This window comes from Pyrus communis, chromosome 15, assembly GCF_041283825.1.
Source record: "Pyrus communis isolate YQ-2024b chromosome 15, ASM4128382v1, whole genome shotgun sequence".
Taxonomy (NCBI): Eukaryota; Viridiplantae; Streptophyta; class Magnoliopsida; order Rosales; family Rosaceae; genus Pyrus; species Pyrus communis.
Window position 1 is genome coordinate 32,780,149 of NC_142579.1, and position 16,268 is coordinate 32,796,416.

A 16,268-nucleotide genomic window follows, 5' to 3' on the forward strand; every position below is an offset into this window, starting at 1 on the left:
CTAGTAGGCTTTAAGGATACGATCGTTCCATGAAAGTAAATTACAGTTGTGTATATAAACTTTTCTTTTCTGTGATGAATTACTTTTATTTATTTTATGTAGATAGCTCAAACGCTAATCAGTAAGTAGCTTAAGAAAACGCTAATCACTCGTTCAAACTTGTTTTCCTTTCAAACGAGCATAAAGCATGGAATTAAGTTTGTAGTAAGGAAAAATGTGACGTGGTAGGGTTGGAAGTAGCTTGCAAGTTGCTAAGTGGGTCCATGACCTTGCTTTTCAAAATGGAAAGTACAAAGATTGGCCTGCCTTCCCCTTTACCAAAAGAAGATCATGAGAAATGGTTTGATATACGCCGACTATTACTGTTTGATTGTCAGATATTGTTAGAAGATTAAAATTTTAAATTAAATTTACGAATCAAATAATGTATCATTAATAAGAAATAAGTATATTAATTAACAGTTAATTAATAATTTAATCATCAATAATCACATCATTAGGTTCTCTCTAACATTACCCCTGACAGCCACCCACTTGGTCTGCATTTTTCGATTCTTAACGTGCAATTCGCTCGGGCTTAAAAAATTAATCATTATGTCTTTTGGAAAAATTAATAGTAATTAGGGTAAAATGATTAGAGTTTTTATTTACGGAAAAATGATTAGGGTTTTGAGTAAAAAGCGAAACATGTTTTTATTCACTTTCGTGAAAACCTAACCTAGTTGGCGTAAGTATTGTTTTGCATGTCTGAATGTTGATGCATTTATTTCGATAACATTTTTGGTATATAAATTAATTTGTGTTAAAAAGAAAACGATTAAGGTTTTTATTTTACCATAAAAAGAAAAAAAAAATTACTGAAAATAGTTTGAAAACTTTGAGTTTAAACAATATTGAAAAAATAAAGGGTAAAATAAATAATACCAATATTAAATTTTTAATGTAAAAATACGATTTTTATTAAGATGAACAATACCAAAAGTTTTTCTTTAAAATTTCCAAAAAAAAAGTTGACAAATGCACTTTTTATGAAAAGATTCGCAAAAAATTAGAGAAATTGGATTAATTAACCAAGCCCAATGCAATGCGATTATGCAACATGCGCGATATCAGGGGGAAGTTTGTATTAAAATACGATTTGTGGTTATTTAATTTCTTATTTCTTGTAAATTTAGTTTCGAACCCGAAACGTATGGATGAAAACGCAATAATCTATTTACTAGAATATTAATAATACATCCGTTTACTTATATAATAACCTATAATGTATGTATTCATATTTTAGACATACTGAAAAATCTCTTAATATTAGGGTGGAAGTTTGTATGTGATTTTTTAATTTCTTATTTCTTGTAACTTTACATTCATTGGAGACTCACTCCGCTCTCCTCATGTTTCCCTGCTATTGATGATAGATCATAGAGGATCTAATGGCTGAGTGGAAGCATTGAATTACGAAAATGCAGAGTTATAAAAGTTTTCAAAATGATATAGTATTCGAGAACTATTATTGATACTTTTTAAGTCATTCGACAATTGTTCGATACAATTACTTTAATGTTTTTATAGTACATAAGTGCATGCAGTAGCAAATGTGCATGGAGATTAAGTTGGTCTTAGGATTATTCAGAGTTTGAAATATATACATGTGAAGGTCTTTTCATGATCCTTTGAATGTTTGGCACAGGTCATTTTGTGCTCACCAAATGTTTGATGCACTATGCAAGATACGTCAAGAGCACTCGATAAGTTCAAAGATTGCTTCGGTATATGTCAATATTTTTCGCCATTCGCACTCTGTTTCTTTATAAAAGAACTTAGATCTTTTACTTTGAAACCCTCTAATATTCAAATCCTAAATCCTTCACTGAGTGCATAACAACTTTTTTGCAATTTCATTGTTTTGCATGCATAATGTGAAAAAGAGCAAGCTCGAATTTTGTGAAACGAAAAATCTTACAGTACAAGAGTAACAATTTTGATCCACGATACTAATGTGGTAATCCTTTTATAAAAAAGTTTTTAAATAAATTTTACCTTAGCTTTATGTGAACACAAAAGACATAAAATTCAATTACTCTATGCTTATGATATAAATCTCAATCATGAGTTCCTCATAAAATTTCTAAGTCTCCATCCCTCTCATTTGATTATCATTTCCATGCCTTATAGTTTAAATTAAATTTTGTCCAATTTCTTTTGTATGACCTAATGTCCTCGTAATTTAGTAATTTGGTTCCGTCGCTGACTAATAATTTCGATTATTAACTATTCATAAGGTATTTTCTTGGGTAAGCAAGCACAACATCAAAATCGAGGATGTTATAGCCTACCAAGTACCAAGAGTTTGTTAGAGTACTCAATGAAACGTCAATATTCATGTGCATGGCATGGTCCAACTCCAACCACGTATATATGTTTGTTGCTTCATCGAGTGTGAAAGACTCTACATATACTCTTTCCTAGCTAGCTATCTAGATCCACACTGTCTTTTATCCAACAAGGCAACAACCCATATGGATTATGGATATGGTACCTCCTTCAAATTTTAGGTCAACTAAAATTATTTTTTAAAGTATAGTTTAATATGTTGAGGGTGAATTTTGGCGGAACGGAAATGTTTCTCCTTTGTGAACAAAAGGTCATAAATTTGAGTCGTGAAAACAACATTTTTGCAAAGAAAAGGTTTAGGCTACGTACGATAGACGTTTCTCCTCCGACCATCACAAAACGAGAACCTTGTTGGCTTCAGGTTACACTTGTTTATTTTAATATGTTAAAAAGTATATATATTTTTCCTTAGTTACTTTGATTTGTCAATAGGATAAGGTGAATTTTCACCCAAAACAGAACCACCAAAACCTAATCTATTGGATGTTAGATGAGATATTGCTATCATTTTGTGGTCTTTCGTGGACTTTGTAACAATATTATTTTTATTCAAAAGCCGAAGCCTTAACTTTTAATTATTTGGAATTTGAATTATGATCTGCTCACACCCACTACACCCACCACTGCCGTATGGGATTTATTTTTAGATTAAGCAATAGCAGATGGTAGTATATATTTTCCCAACTTTAGCTAATTAAGTAAAATTACGAGGATTTGTTTTTTTAGTTTTTAATGGTACGAGAAATAAACATCTCGGATTGAATGAAAAACATCTAATGGTTATGATTAAAGAAAAACTAATGAAAATGACTTGAAAATCTTGAGTTTTAACGAAAATAAAAAAATAAAGGGTAAAGTAAATAATACCAGGATTGACTTTTTAGTGTAAAAATGTGGTTTTTCGTTAAATAAACAATACCAGCAATTTTTCGTTAAAATTTCTTATAATTAATTATTAATCTATCTAATACTATGTGGTATGAAAGTGGTATCCAAATTTACATCGAATCATGATTAATTAAGTTATATCTAAATTCTAAAGTACCTTTCACAACTGCAATACTTTCGAAGGTTTAATTTTCTTTCTTTGAACTCATCAAGAAAAAGAACATCGAAAGTATGACTCATGAAAGCTTCTCGTCACTGCAGGCTAGCTGTAGTCCAACCCAAAATCATTGCTCAAGACAAAATAGGTCGGCTCAATCTGAGAAATTATCTAAAAGTTAAATATCTGTAAAAATAAAAAAATAAAAAAATATATGTAATCACATAAATGATCTTACTGGTGAATACATGTTTTACGACGTTAGTATACATATCTTATTTTTGCTACAATTAAACGGAATTCCTGCTAAGAAGTTGTACCTATACATATAACTGTTGATCCTAAAAACTATCAAGTCTACATGGCTCGCATGCTAAGTAATTAATAAGCTAATTACGTGTTTCGGTTGTGTGCGGGGTATGCCAATTCGTCGGCCGAGTTCGGCCGGTGAGTGAAAAATGTTGATATGGCGTTGGGTTCGGTGTTGACTTCTTGATTACGCGACTGTAGCTGAGGAAGGAACACATCTCGATTGTACGACCCGTTTCGAAATTACCTTTTAATTAATTGAAATTACTAAAATACCCCTAACTATGTGAAGGTTGACTTTCGTTGACCTTCGTTTGATGACACATTAGAAATTTTATTTTATTTTATTTCCATATCACTCATTGACACGAACGCGTAGGAGCGATCGAAATCGAATTCCGAATTAAAACGAAGCTTGTACGAATTTTTGTGAACGTTGGATACTTGGTTTCTTTCGTGTTTTAATTGGATTTCAATTACTTCTGTTTTGGTTTGTGTTGCATCTTCCTTATGAAGGTTATTTCTTGCATAGTTTCGAATTGATTGTTCCTTCAGTCCCTCACAGTTTCACACACTCATGGCTTTCATCACCCTTGGGTGGCGACCAACATATGTCATCCAGATGTCATTTGGATATCTGGGTTAAGGCGTGTCATCGGCCTTCGGGTTCTAGAGCCTGAAGACAAGGCTGGTTCTGCGAAGTTCAATTTCAAATTCGGCTTTCAATGTGCCTCACTTCGCCTAGAAGGCTGATGAGATGACTTCTACCAACAAGGACTCGAAAATCGTTGTTGATTGAGACTTGGATAAATAACCAGTCGATCTCGAAGCAATGTTGTCTATCCAAATTAAAGGTGCCCCTCGGTCGACTGATTCTACGGCTCTAGTGTTGTCTATCGAAACTAAAGATGTCGCTGGTTGCCTTCACAGTGTTGTCTATCGAAATTGAAGATGTGTTGACGAGAAGAAAGAGGGAGAGGAAAAAATCTCTGGGTTGTTGAGGAGCTTTGTGCAGGGCAATTTGTGTGTTGATTTGAAGAGGTTAGCACGTTGCATAACACCTCATATTTATAATACCGAATCGTGTGATGGCCGCCTTGTAGAGCCTTTGCCGTGAACAACAAATCATGTCTTGATACTAAAGGATAATCAACCACTATTTGATAATCATATTAAGCAATCCTTATCAACACAATTCGCGGCATGCATGGTTGAACGAGCTCCCAATATTCATGTTGAGTGAATTTGGCTTCATAAAAGTCTTCATGCTGACTCACGGTATAAAAGCATATGCCAATATACAAAATCTTTTAGCATAAAAAACCAAATATTAATTATCTGATTGTTGCCATCTTGTCATCACCATCATCCAAAAAACCCTCGTGTTCCTTCGTAACAACCTGATACAGTCCCATTTCAACTTCAGGTCTTGCATGCAGTCAACATTATTCCGTAGAGGTGATAATCCCATTTAATTAAAATACTTGCATCCTACCATGGATATTTGGTGATGATAATTACCCCATCTTGCATGCATCATCATCTGATGCCATGCCTTCTAAATTGCAGCCTCATCATTCCACACAACATTGCCAAATCCTATCAAATCAATCTCCTAATGATGCATTACTCCACGTGGCCAAATCGAAACATGAATAAGACGAAGGCATATGCCCATTATTCCATTTCGCTCAAACCTACTGGGATCTTAGATAATATTAAGTTAAAATAATTTAATATACTATTAAGAGATAATAATTATGATTAAAATCACAATATTATCCCTCAATAATGATAAGAAATTACCTTAACAACTCTATTAAAGGTTAAAATTCTACTTATTCAACAGTCTCGATCGATCAGACCGATAATGTAAAATCCAGTACAAACAATAACGTATCCATACAGGTCATTTTAACATGTGATTAGGTTAGTCACAATCAACACCCACTTTCTAGTTCTTTATATGTATGTGATACATCCTAATGTTTGTCGATGCATGTTTTGTTTAGAAATGGGATATATACCTTATCAATGTTATCAAGTAATTCCAAATGCATGCCTATATATATAAAGTGCTACGTAATTCGAAGCTGCTTCCATCGTCTCAATGAAAGAAAAGAACAAATAAACGATTTGAATTTAGAAAAAGAGACATGATTTAGTGCCCCGATTAGTGATTACGATTTGATACATATTTAATTCTAAGTCCAAAGAAGAAACAGTTCTCTCTTTAATTTTAGCTAACAAATAAAGTTAGATATATGTACTCTTCATTGCTCATGAGATAAAATTTTAGTTGAGACGGGTATATATAATTGTTTTTTGACACATAATAGAATAATTTATAATGAATTTATTTAAACTACGGAGAGATAATTTAAAACTTCAGTGTAGAGAAAATTTGTCCTAGCCAATTTACAATTGCATACAAATTTTCTCTTTTCATTTCCTTCCATAATATGGGATAAATTAAAACAAACATGAAAAACCAAAACGAAAGAGAAGAGAGCATCGTTTGCTCTAGACTAATGCAAAAGCAACCTAGCTAGGGTGAGTTCAGATTTAGGTAATTTGTATTTTGATACTCGTTCTTCTTGTTTAGTTAGTTTATTTATGAAACTTGGCTTGAAATGTCTCTGTCTAGATTTATTATTAAGGAGGTTTGTTTGGACTCTCGCTTTTAGCCCCATTTTTCAACCAAAAAAAAAAAACAACAACCTCACTATTAAAGGCATAAAACACTTTTCTAGAGAAGTACCTGTCATTTTTGTTTCAGGAAGCACTTCCATGTGTTTTTCTAAAAAACTATTTGGAATTTTTCTAAATTCTTTTACTTTTCTCAAATAAAAGCAACAGTCACAAACTTTTTTTTTTCAAATTTTTTTCATTTGGAGGGTTTTTTATAAAATAACGATCATAAGCGGGCGTAAGTGAGTCAAAGCCCAATGACTCATATCAGGCCCAATCCAAATTTGTGATCCATGAGACTAATAAAGTCACCGCCAAAACGTATAAAAACCGCAGTGGATATCAGATGCGATGAAATTTGAGAGAGCAGAAATGCTGAGACGAAAGCCAACCAAGATCGAACTCAAAATCGAAGGCAAAGACGAACTCGAAAAAGCTCGCAAGCAGCGCCGCCACCTCCATCACCACAACCACCGCCGCTACTACTCTCCTCAACCACGTCGACCGCGCCAAAGACCCCTCCTCCAAAACGCACCGTATCGGGCTTCCTCAGTAATCGAATTTCGAACGCCTCCAATTATCTTTACGTCTCAAATCCCCAAAGCTCTGATGGAAGTGGAGGTCAAGCTCCGGCTCCTGGACGCCGCCGCCCACCGCCAAGTCACCACCCTCCTGGCGCCATTCCTCGTCGCCACACACCGCCAGGAGAATCTCTTCTTCGACGGCTCCAAAGCCGAGCTCGCGGGGCGTCGGGCCGTCCTCCGGCTACGATTCTCCGACAGGAGCCCTCTCTGTGCCGTGACTTGGTGGTCCAAGGCGCGGGCAGTGGTGGCTCAAGGCGCGGGCAGTGGTGGTCCAAGGCGTCAGCCGAGTTGAGGAGGACGAGGAGGACCTCGACCATTCGATCGGGCGGGCCTGCGCTGCCGAGCCAGAGAAGCTGATGACCGCGGAGTCTAGGGTTCTGAGGAGAGTGAGAGAGGAATTTGGGGTTTTAAGGTTTGTGGGATTGGGCGAGTTCAGGAATGTGAGGGATGTGTATGATTGGAAAGGCTTGAAAATGGAGGTGGATGAGACTAAGTATGATTTTGGTACTTGTTATGAGATTGAGTGTGAGAGTGCTGACTCTGAAGGAGTCAAGGTGGTGCTTGAGGACTTCTTGAAGGAAGATGTGGTTCGGTATTCGTACTCAGAAGTATCAAAGTTTGCAATTTTTCGAGCTGGGAAGCTGCTCGTTACTGGATGAATGTGGTAAGTTTTGTGATTGAATTGTATTTGGAAATTTCTGTACTTTCCTGATTGAATGCTTTTTTAAGTTAACTTACACTGGGTTTATGAGGAATTCTGATTGCAATAGATTTGAATTTGGTGAATTTGTGGTAGAATCATGTGTGTATGTTTATTATTGTGATGGCATGGATTTTTATGTGATTCAAGGTTGTGTGGATATGGCGGAATATGCAATTTTGTGTCGATTCTATGTCTTTAAAATCCTGATATTGCTTCTTTTCCTATCAGTTAAGTAAAGATCAAGTTAGTGCACCATTAGTTTCACCGCTTTAATTCGGGTATGATCGTTTCATTGTTGAGTCTTTAAGTTTTCTATCAACGGGGCCTTACATCCTGCACATCTCCGTTGCTGGACTCTTCAGTTTCAGTGAACCTAGCATTGTTTGTTTCAAAGATCCTTGGACACAATGTCGGTGAGAAGAACCTGTAACCCTCTAATCTCTTTGGAAAATCAACAAAATGACCACTGATTGTTCTCGGGTCAAGCTTTCTTTCTGCTGGGTTATACATTTTGGCACGAGCCTTGCAGCCCCATACATGAAGGTGGTCCAATCATTTATCCTAGAAGGCCATAGCTCAAATGGAGTTTTGTTTACTGATTTACTTGGCACTCGGTTTGATATATGGATGGCCATATTGAGTGCCTCTTCCCACAAGAACATTGGAAAACTTGTTCTACTCATCATGCACCTAACCATTTCTTTCATTGTCCTATTCTTCTCTCGGCCATCCCATTTTGTTGTGGTGTTTCAGGAGTAGTATGTTGAGCTTAAATCCCATTTTTTCCATTAGACCCTTTTGGTGCCCTTTCTCAGTAAACCTGCCATAATACTCTCCGCCACGGTCTGACCTCAAGATTTTAATTGACATTTCTAGTTGTTTTTCCGCTTCATTTTTAAAAGTTTTAAAACAACCAAACACTTGATGTTTCTCGGATATAAGGTAAACAAAAGCATACTGTGAAAACTCATCAATAAAAGTCACAAAATAGGCAATTTTGCAAATTGTTTGTGTAGGGAAATGGCCACAAACGTCCGAGTGTATGAATTCCAAAAGCTTTCGACTCCTAGTTGATCCAGTTCTCTTTATGTTTGTCAATTTCCCTTTCCAACAATCAATACAATCTTGCAGGTCATTAAAATTCAACTTTAGCAATGTGTTTTCTTTTAACAAGAAGTTCTAGTCTCTTTTTGTTAGTGTGTCCAAGCCTCCTATGCCAAAGCATGGAGGATTGTTCATTTGTTAATGAACTTTTAAGTGGCAAAACCGACTCCTCTGACACACAATTAGGATTTAACACAACATTATATTTAAACCTCCAAAGATCATTATTTAACAAACAAATACCAAGCAAATGATTGAGATTATTTTTCTTGAAAATTCTTACGCTTTGATTAACAATGATAAAAGTGTATCCGGTCTTTACAAACCAGGAAGCAAAATTAACTTCTTGATGTAACATGATAGACTTCAATAAAATGTAGATGGAAATTGAAAGATCGCTTTTATTAATATGGATTCAGCTGCTTTGATTAGTTAAAAGACCGCATTTAATAAATGTATTTATTATTCATTTCCATCTACATTAATAAATACATTTAAAACATGTAAATTGCGCGTAACACGTCGTGATTCAAAAAGTGTCTTCTGCACACTCGTGAGCGCGTGTAAGGAGGCTAGTCTTATATATAAAGCTAGAGCCCCACTTTGGGGTCACGGCTTCAATAAAAATAATATGGCCAAAATGCCCCTCAGCAAAAAAAAAAAAAAAACAATCAAAAGCAACAAAAAAGAATGCATAAAATAATGCAAGGATAATTATGTAATTTTAACAGTGCTTTTTTTAATAATTAATTTTTTGGTGCAGATTTTCTAATTTTATAATTTTATAATTTTTATAATTAATACCTCATAATAAACTAACAACAATGTGATTCAATTTCTTTATTTTTAAACACGTTCGAAACATCTTAAGAGGCGTGTAATGCCGGTTATAAAAAAGATCTTTTGCACGCGGATAATAATGTGATTAAATTAATTGTCAAATGCTTTTTTTTTTTTTTAACAAAAGATATTATCTACACTAAGGGGGGGTTGGTTTAGCCTCACAATGAGTTAACAATAATGTGATTCAATCAATTGTTTATTAAATATTATTTTCTCTATTCTTAATGTAAATTCTATAAAGACCGATTTTATTATGTGAATTCAGCTGCTTTAATTTGTTTATGAGGGTTTCTTCTAGCATGATCTAAAATGATTCATTTACTTCAAATATCTAACTTTCCTTTTGTCAATTTACGCATATAAATACATTTAAAACGTGTAAGTCACGCGTAGCACGTACAAGCAAGAAGGCTAATTTACATATAAATAGAGTTTTTTAGAGAGCATTTTCTTGAAAATTCATGGTTTGTTGCAAAATAAGAACGTTTGGAACACACACTATATAAACCGTTCACCGTGATAATCCAAACTTCAGCAAGACAAGTCAACTACCAATCTTCATCAATCAAAACTCCCAAAACTCTTCTCTCTCTTCGTTCTTCTTTTTCCCTAATCTTTGTGCATTGAAATGACGAGCTCCCTATTTAAACAAACGCCATCCCCCCTCATGTTAATCGCATGAAACAACTATATGGCTCAAACTCTGGTGACACGCTCTTTATGTTTAGTATGATTCTCCTACTGTGTAAGGTGTGTCAAGTTTGTGTCTTCAAATAATTATAACCGGTCGATATCAAGAGTGGAACTACACCATGGCTACGTTGGGTCTGCACCACAAAGTAATATGACAGTTCAAAAATAAGTCTACTTTTACTTAACATCATCAAGTGATGGTGATGCTCACCATCTTATTTATCATCGTCGGATGAGTTTAAATTTCGAGATCTATGTAATAAATAGATACAAATCTTAAAATTTAAACTCAACCAACGATATTAAATATGGTAGTGAGCATTATCATCACTTGAGGATGGTAAGGAAAAATACATCCCTTATATGATACAAACTAAGCTCCCTACGACAAAAAAATGCAGAGCCTTCATTTTCTTGATTACTTTATATAAACTAGCCTAAGCCCACATATTTTGTGTGAGAGAGTAGATTTTTTTTTTATTTTTTTTTTATTATTTTTTTTTTTTATTGGGTAAATTATAATTTGCACTTATAAATTTGGGTGCAATTGCATTCCCAACAATACAAAACCTTGTACTCTAATTATAATTTTATATATCTGTTAGTCAATCTGTTAAATTAATTTTTAATGATGATGCGAAAAATATGAAGCCAACATTTTTGAAAGAAATGAATAACAAAATTGTGTAGAGCATCTACAAAGGAGAAGTCTAAATCCTAGGTGGAATGTCACTGTGCATATTTGACATCAAAAGTTTCTCCAACCGAAGTGTTATTTGCTGATTGGATTTGAAGGTTTAGTGATTTGATGTCAAATTTGACATCAATGTCAAATTTATTTTTAATTCATTTTAATAGTGAGTCTCCTGTTCTACTAACATTTCAACAAATAAAAAATTTGTTTCAACATTTTTTTAATAATTACAATAATTCAAAGCTCTATTTAAATAATAAAATAATATTTAACAATTCCGTTGGAGAAGTACAAAATTTGACATAACACTTCAAATTGTCGCATCAATCATCAATTATAATTTGACATTTCATTTGAAGATGGTCTTAGAATATTTAACTTAAGAAGAAATCTATTTAAAACAGAAAATAACTTTGTTATGCAAATTTTTTAAAGAGACGGTGGGCCCCACCCCTTCAACCATCCATCTTCCATTTCAACGGTTCAACCTGCTTCCCCTCCGCACCCTGTGGGTGGTTGGATGTGTGGAGACTGGAGAGGGGGAAGGGGAGTGGTTATTTGTACACCTAAAGTTTGTTCATTCTATGTGGCATCATTAATTAATTTTAGAGTCCATATGAATGTCGTATCATCATACTATACTGACAAAGTTTTTAATAGAATCAGATGATTAAGACAACTTTAATGACCAAAATAATAGATAAAGAACCAGATTGATGAGTTTAAAGCATAAAAGACCAAACTTATCAGTTGCCAAACATAAAAGAACATTTATGATAAAAAATAAAAAATAAATAAAAAAAGCTTAGATAGTATAGATATGCTACAGGAGAGTAGTTACTTGTTACATTGGCTTGTGTACATTCTCTCCGAGACTGCCTCAACGTAAACTTATTTACACATACATGGTGCCACTTCAACAAACATAGAAACAAAGAGGCAGTGGCTGCCACCGTTGCCTCCTCAAGCGTAAACTACTGTGAGAGACATCTTCTGCCCTCTCGAGCAGTGGCCGGGAAAGGTGCACATGAAATGGAATGTGGTGGGGGTGAGAACTCGAAGACCGATAGTATACTTGGATGCAACTACGGGAACCGCTGTGTTGTTGCATACATTGTAATCATACCTCTCCACCCATGCCCAGTTTTGTTTACCGTATTCAAACTTAAATACTGCACAAGTAAGGATGTATTATATATATGCATACACTAAATGTAGAGGCTCTCTATCCTGATAGGACATGCGTACCTAGGATGTTTTACTTTGACTCTATGCTTTGATGCCCATGTATTATAGTAGTTGTCGTAGGGTGGTATGGTCCATCCACGTTGGTCTCCAACTATGTACGTAGCAGCTTTTGCTTCGTGTAACTGGAGCAACGGTACTAGCACTACCATCATAGTCATCGCATTCATCACATTCGTCATCGTGGTGTTTAGAAGACGAATTTGTGACATGTTTTGAACCATGGAAGATCAGCCTCGAATTATAGCACCGGAGAGGTTGGAGTCCTCCCCTGGTATCAGAGAAATGCATTGTGCGTGCATGAGTTTTGTGATAGAACTGCCGTGTGAGTGTCTACTCATTGCTCACCCATTTTCTGTTTTTGTTTCTGTTTCTGTTTTTCCAACATCAAAGGTAAAAAGAAAACAATAAACGAAGTCGGAACAGAATGTCATGCTCTAGGCAGAAGGTAAAGCAACAGTTGGTGGAAAGAAAGGCTGGTGACGCAATGCGCGTCTCTCTCTCGTCACGTGAATCACCTTTCATTCCACCAACATCAAGTGCGAGTCACGATGGAACCGCACCCAAGGGAAAAAAAGTGTGGAAGAAACAGCTGGTTCCTTTCAAGACGATGATCTCCTGGACAGCTCAAGAACCAGTTGGTTTCATCCAAGACAGCAAACAAGAGAACACTTTTATGAATCCCAACTTACATAAATTGATAAACGAGGTTTAACAACATACAACGATTCTCGACACCACATTAAAGAGGTCTACTGATTTTCATAAAGCGAACAATGCATCTCCAAGATGACCAATAACATTAGCAGTTCATTAAGAACAAGGAATGTAAATTCTACTCTGATCAAACTGACGAGCTAAATTTTGCCTCACTACTTCATAACTCCTGACCGAAACGCAAACAACACAATAGCAAAGGATGACAGACGCCTCCTCTCACTTCCTCCTTTTGGCAGGTGGCTCTGGAATCTCTTCCTCCTCTTCTTCCTCTTCTTCTCCATCCTCATCTTCATCATCATCATCATCACCATCGTCATCATCGTCATCATCTTCATCATCCTCTTCATCACTGCCTCCGTCACCATTGGCTTCAGGATCATCCTCTGGATCCCCTTCTTTATCTGCCCCCTCATCACCTGAGAAGTCCTCATCTCCTGCATCATCATCCTTTGGGTCATCCACCTCCTCATCATCTCCATCCTCTTCGTCATCCTCTGTATCGCTGGCATCTTTGTTTTCCACACCAGGTTTTTCCAGTTTCAGAAGTTCTTCAAAAGGAAACCTAAGAAGGAAGCACCACTTACCAACTTAGATTCAATTATGCCCTGAAAAACCAATGGTGCTGGTATACGATGAACAGAATATCGATTTCCTTACCTTCCAGTGACTGCAGTCAATTCTGGTGACGTATTGATATCATTCATCAGCGCCCCAGTCTGAAACAACATTAGCCAGCGTTGGTGAACAGCTTATGACAAATAACATCAGGCTTTTGTTTTACGTATTAGAAACGCTATCTTAAGAAGACAAGGTTCAAAATGAATATCAACTAATATTTTCATTGGTTGACCTAAACAACATACACAATACATATCATTGTTGATAAAATGGATTCTAAAAAAGGCATTTGAACATGCATCTCATAACGTTGCAGGCAACGGCCAGCAACGCAAAACAAGTTCTCAAAATATACTTTATAAGCAATACCAAATCTAGTCAACAACAAAATAGGAATTCCAACACAAGGCCTACATCACTCAATTATATGAAAATTTAACAAACTTAAGCCAGATATTCAAAACTAAAACTACCAAATATTCGGTCAATGCAAAATCCAATGCTACAGCCCAACTACAATTACATTCATACATTGTTAGGAAAAGCGGAGAGTGCATATTTGTTATCTTAGAATGGCAATACCATATACGCAATGTCTGCAAAAATTTCCTTGCTGCAATCCTCTGTTCTCATTATGGGTTCTATTAAGTCATTTTCATCACCTATAGTTCTAGGATTATAAGCGGGAAAAGCAATTGTGAGCATGCACAGCAAAGTTTATGAACTTACAGAAACCAGGGCATTAGAACCTCTATGGCAGACCACAAACGTCAAGAAATTTGTAACCATAAGTAACAGTACATCAAAACAATCCAGTTTCCACACGAATTTTTCAACAAACAACAAACAACAAACGAAACAACTTTTACACAAAGTTACACCTAAAGCAACAATGAAAGAGCGGATTCACAAGAAAACCCACATTCTTCAGCACCTGTTTAAAAGAAGTAGAAGTTTAAGACGACCAATAATTCACAAACAAAGAGTTAAAATTGTTTACAAACTTATGCCGAAATCTAAAACACCGACAAGCAGAAAAGGGTTGTACTCCACATCTACAAACTATCACCTTTAATGTATAAACCAAAGCAAAGGGCTTTTCTCCCCCAAACAAACCTAATTCACAAAATTACCAAATTTCATCCCTTAAATTTATCCAAAAAATAATAATTAACTTTTCAAATTTCAAAACCATAGTAAAAGCAAGAAAAAACCCAAACTTCTGAAATATTAGTTCAGTTATAGAGCTGCACATTAATGAGATCTCAAGCTGTAAAAAGTTAAAAACACAGCAAAAGCATGAAAATTTTAACACTTCAATTCAACCCATGTCATAATTTTCTACACAAACTGAGAGAGAGAAAGAGAGAGAGATGTATACCGCAAGGAGCAGCAGAGCAAGGAAGTTGGGAGCAGCAAGGACAGTGTTGACCACCATTGCTTCCAAAAAAGAGCCAAGCCACATGCCCTTTTTCTCAGAGGCGCACAACTCCATCTTCTTCGCTGCAAAAAAAATCTCAAAAATACACTGAAAAAGTAGACAAAAAAATCAGAGCAAAAATTGCACAAACAGAGAGAGAGAGAGAGAGAGTGTGTGTGTGTGACAGTGTGAGTGTGTGTGAGGGGAGAGAGAGAAAGTGTGTGTGTGGGGAGAGGGGGAGGGAGGGAGGGAGGGAGGGTGAATTTGAAGGGTGTCTGGGGCAGAATGTCTGGTCTAGTGAGTAGTGAGGGTGAACCCACTGGGGCTTTGTCCGGTTAGGGTTCTACTGCCACCATGGTACATTTATATATGCTGACTAATTGGTCGTTAGGTATTTTTAGGGTCAATGTGGTAAATTTAGCATTGACTTATTGGGTATTGCGAAGGTCGTGGAAGTAGTGAAAAGTAAAAACTATTTTTAAATTTGATTATCGTTAAAAACGAATTTAAATCAGATTATTGTTAATTCATTGTAAAATTAAGCTCATCCATTATCTTTTTATTTTTTAACTTTTTAATACAACAATTTATATGTGGATTTGAGCTAAATCTCATTATAGGCCAACCAAAATAACTGAAAATATTTTTACTCACCACATACAACAATGGTGATGCTCATCACTTTATTAAATATTGTTTGATGAGTTTGATTTAATCTATTTACTGCATAAATCTCAAATTTTAAATTAATTTAACGGTAATTAATAAGGTGGTAGACATTACTACCGCTTTATATTAATGAGCAAAAATACACACAAAATAATTTGATATTAAACTTGTTATCCACGTTAATCGAGCTGAAGTCATCTTCCATGAAAATAATATCACTAGAACAGCAAAAACCACATTTCGAGCATGTCAAGAGGACGAAAAATCTAACTTTAATAAATCACATGGAAAACAACCGGTGAAGAAAAACTATACCCCGCATGTCCAAAGAAATTATTAAAATCAATCAACTCAAAAAACATTTCACAAAGAGCAGTATAAAGTGAGGAGGTTGCCTCAAACCAAAGACATTTTAATGGCCAGAGAGACACTAAAACTAGTCAAGCGACCAGCAACATCCATCAAACTTGCAGACGAAACATAAGAAAATTTTGACACACTTTAAACTATTGCAACACTAGAGTCCTCAATGAGCCCAT

At 35.4% G+C, this 16,268-nt stretch overlaps 1 protein-coding gene and 1 pseudogene across 1 annotated transcript; one reads left to right on the forward strand and one right to left on the reverse strand.

Moving 5' to 3' along the window:
- The first annotated feature begins 6,781 nt into the window (after positions 1–6,781).
- LOC137719445 (triphosphate tunnel metalloenzyme 3 pseudogene) lies at positions 6,782–7,806 on the forward strand (annotated as a pseudogene).
- Positions 7,807–12,974: 5,168 nt separating this feature from the next.
- Positions 12,975–15,397, reverse strand: LOC137744562 (uncharacterized). Its single transcript, XM_068484348.2, has 3 exons — positions 15,022–15,397; positions 13,680–13,738; positions 12,975–13,584 (listed from the first exon to the last, which is right to left on the reverse strand). Exons 1-3 carry the CDS (start codon positions 15,133–15,135, stop codon positions 13,239–13,241), a joined length of 519 nt encoding a protein of 172 aa, XP_068340449.1. The 5' UTR covers positions 15,136–15,397; the 3' UTR covers positions 12,975–13,238.
- Between the last annotated feature and the right edge of the window lie 871 nt (positions 15,398–16,268).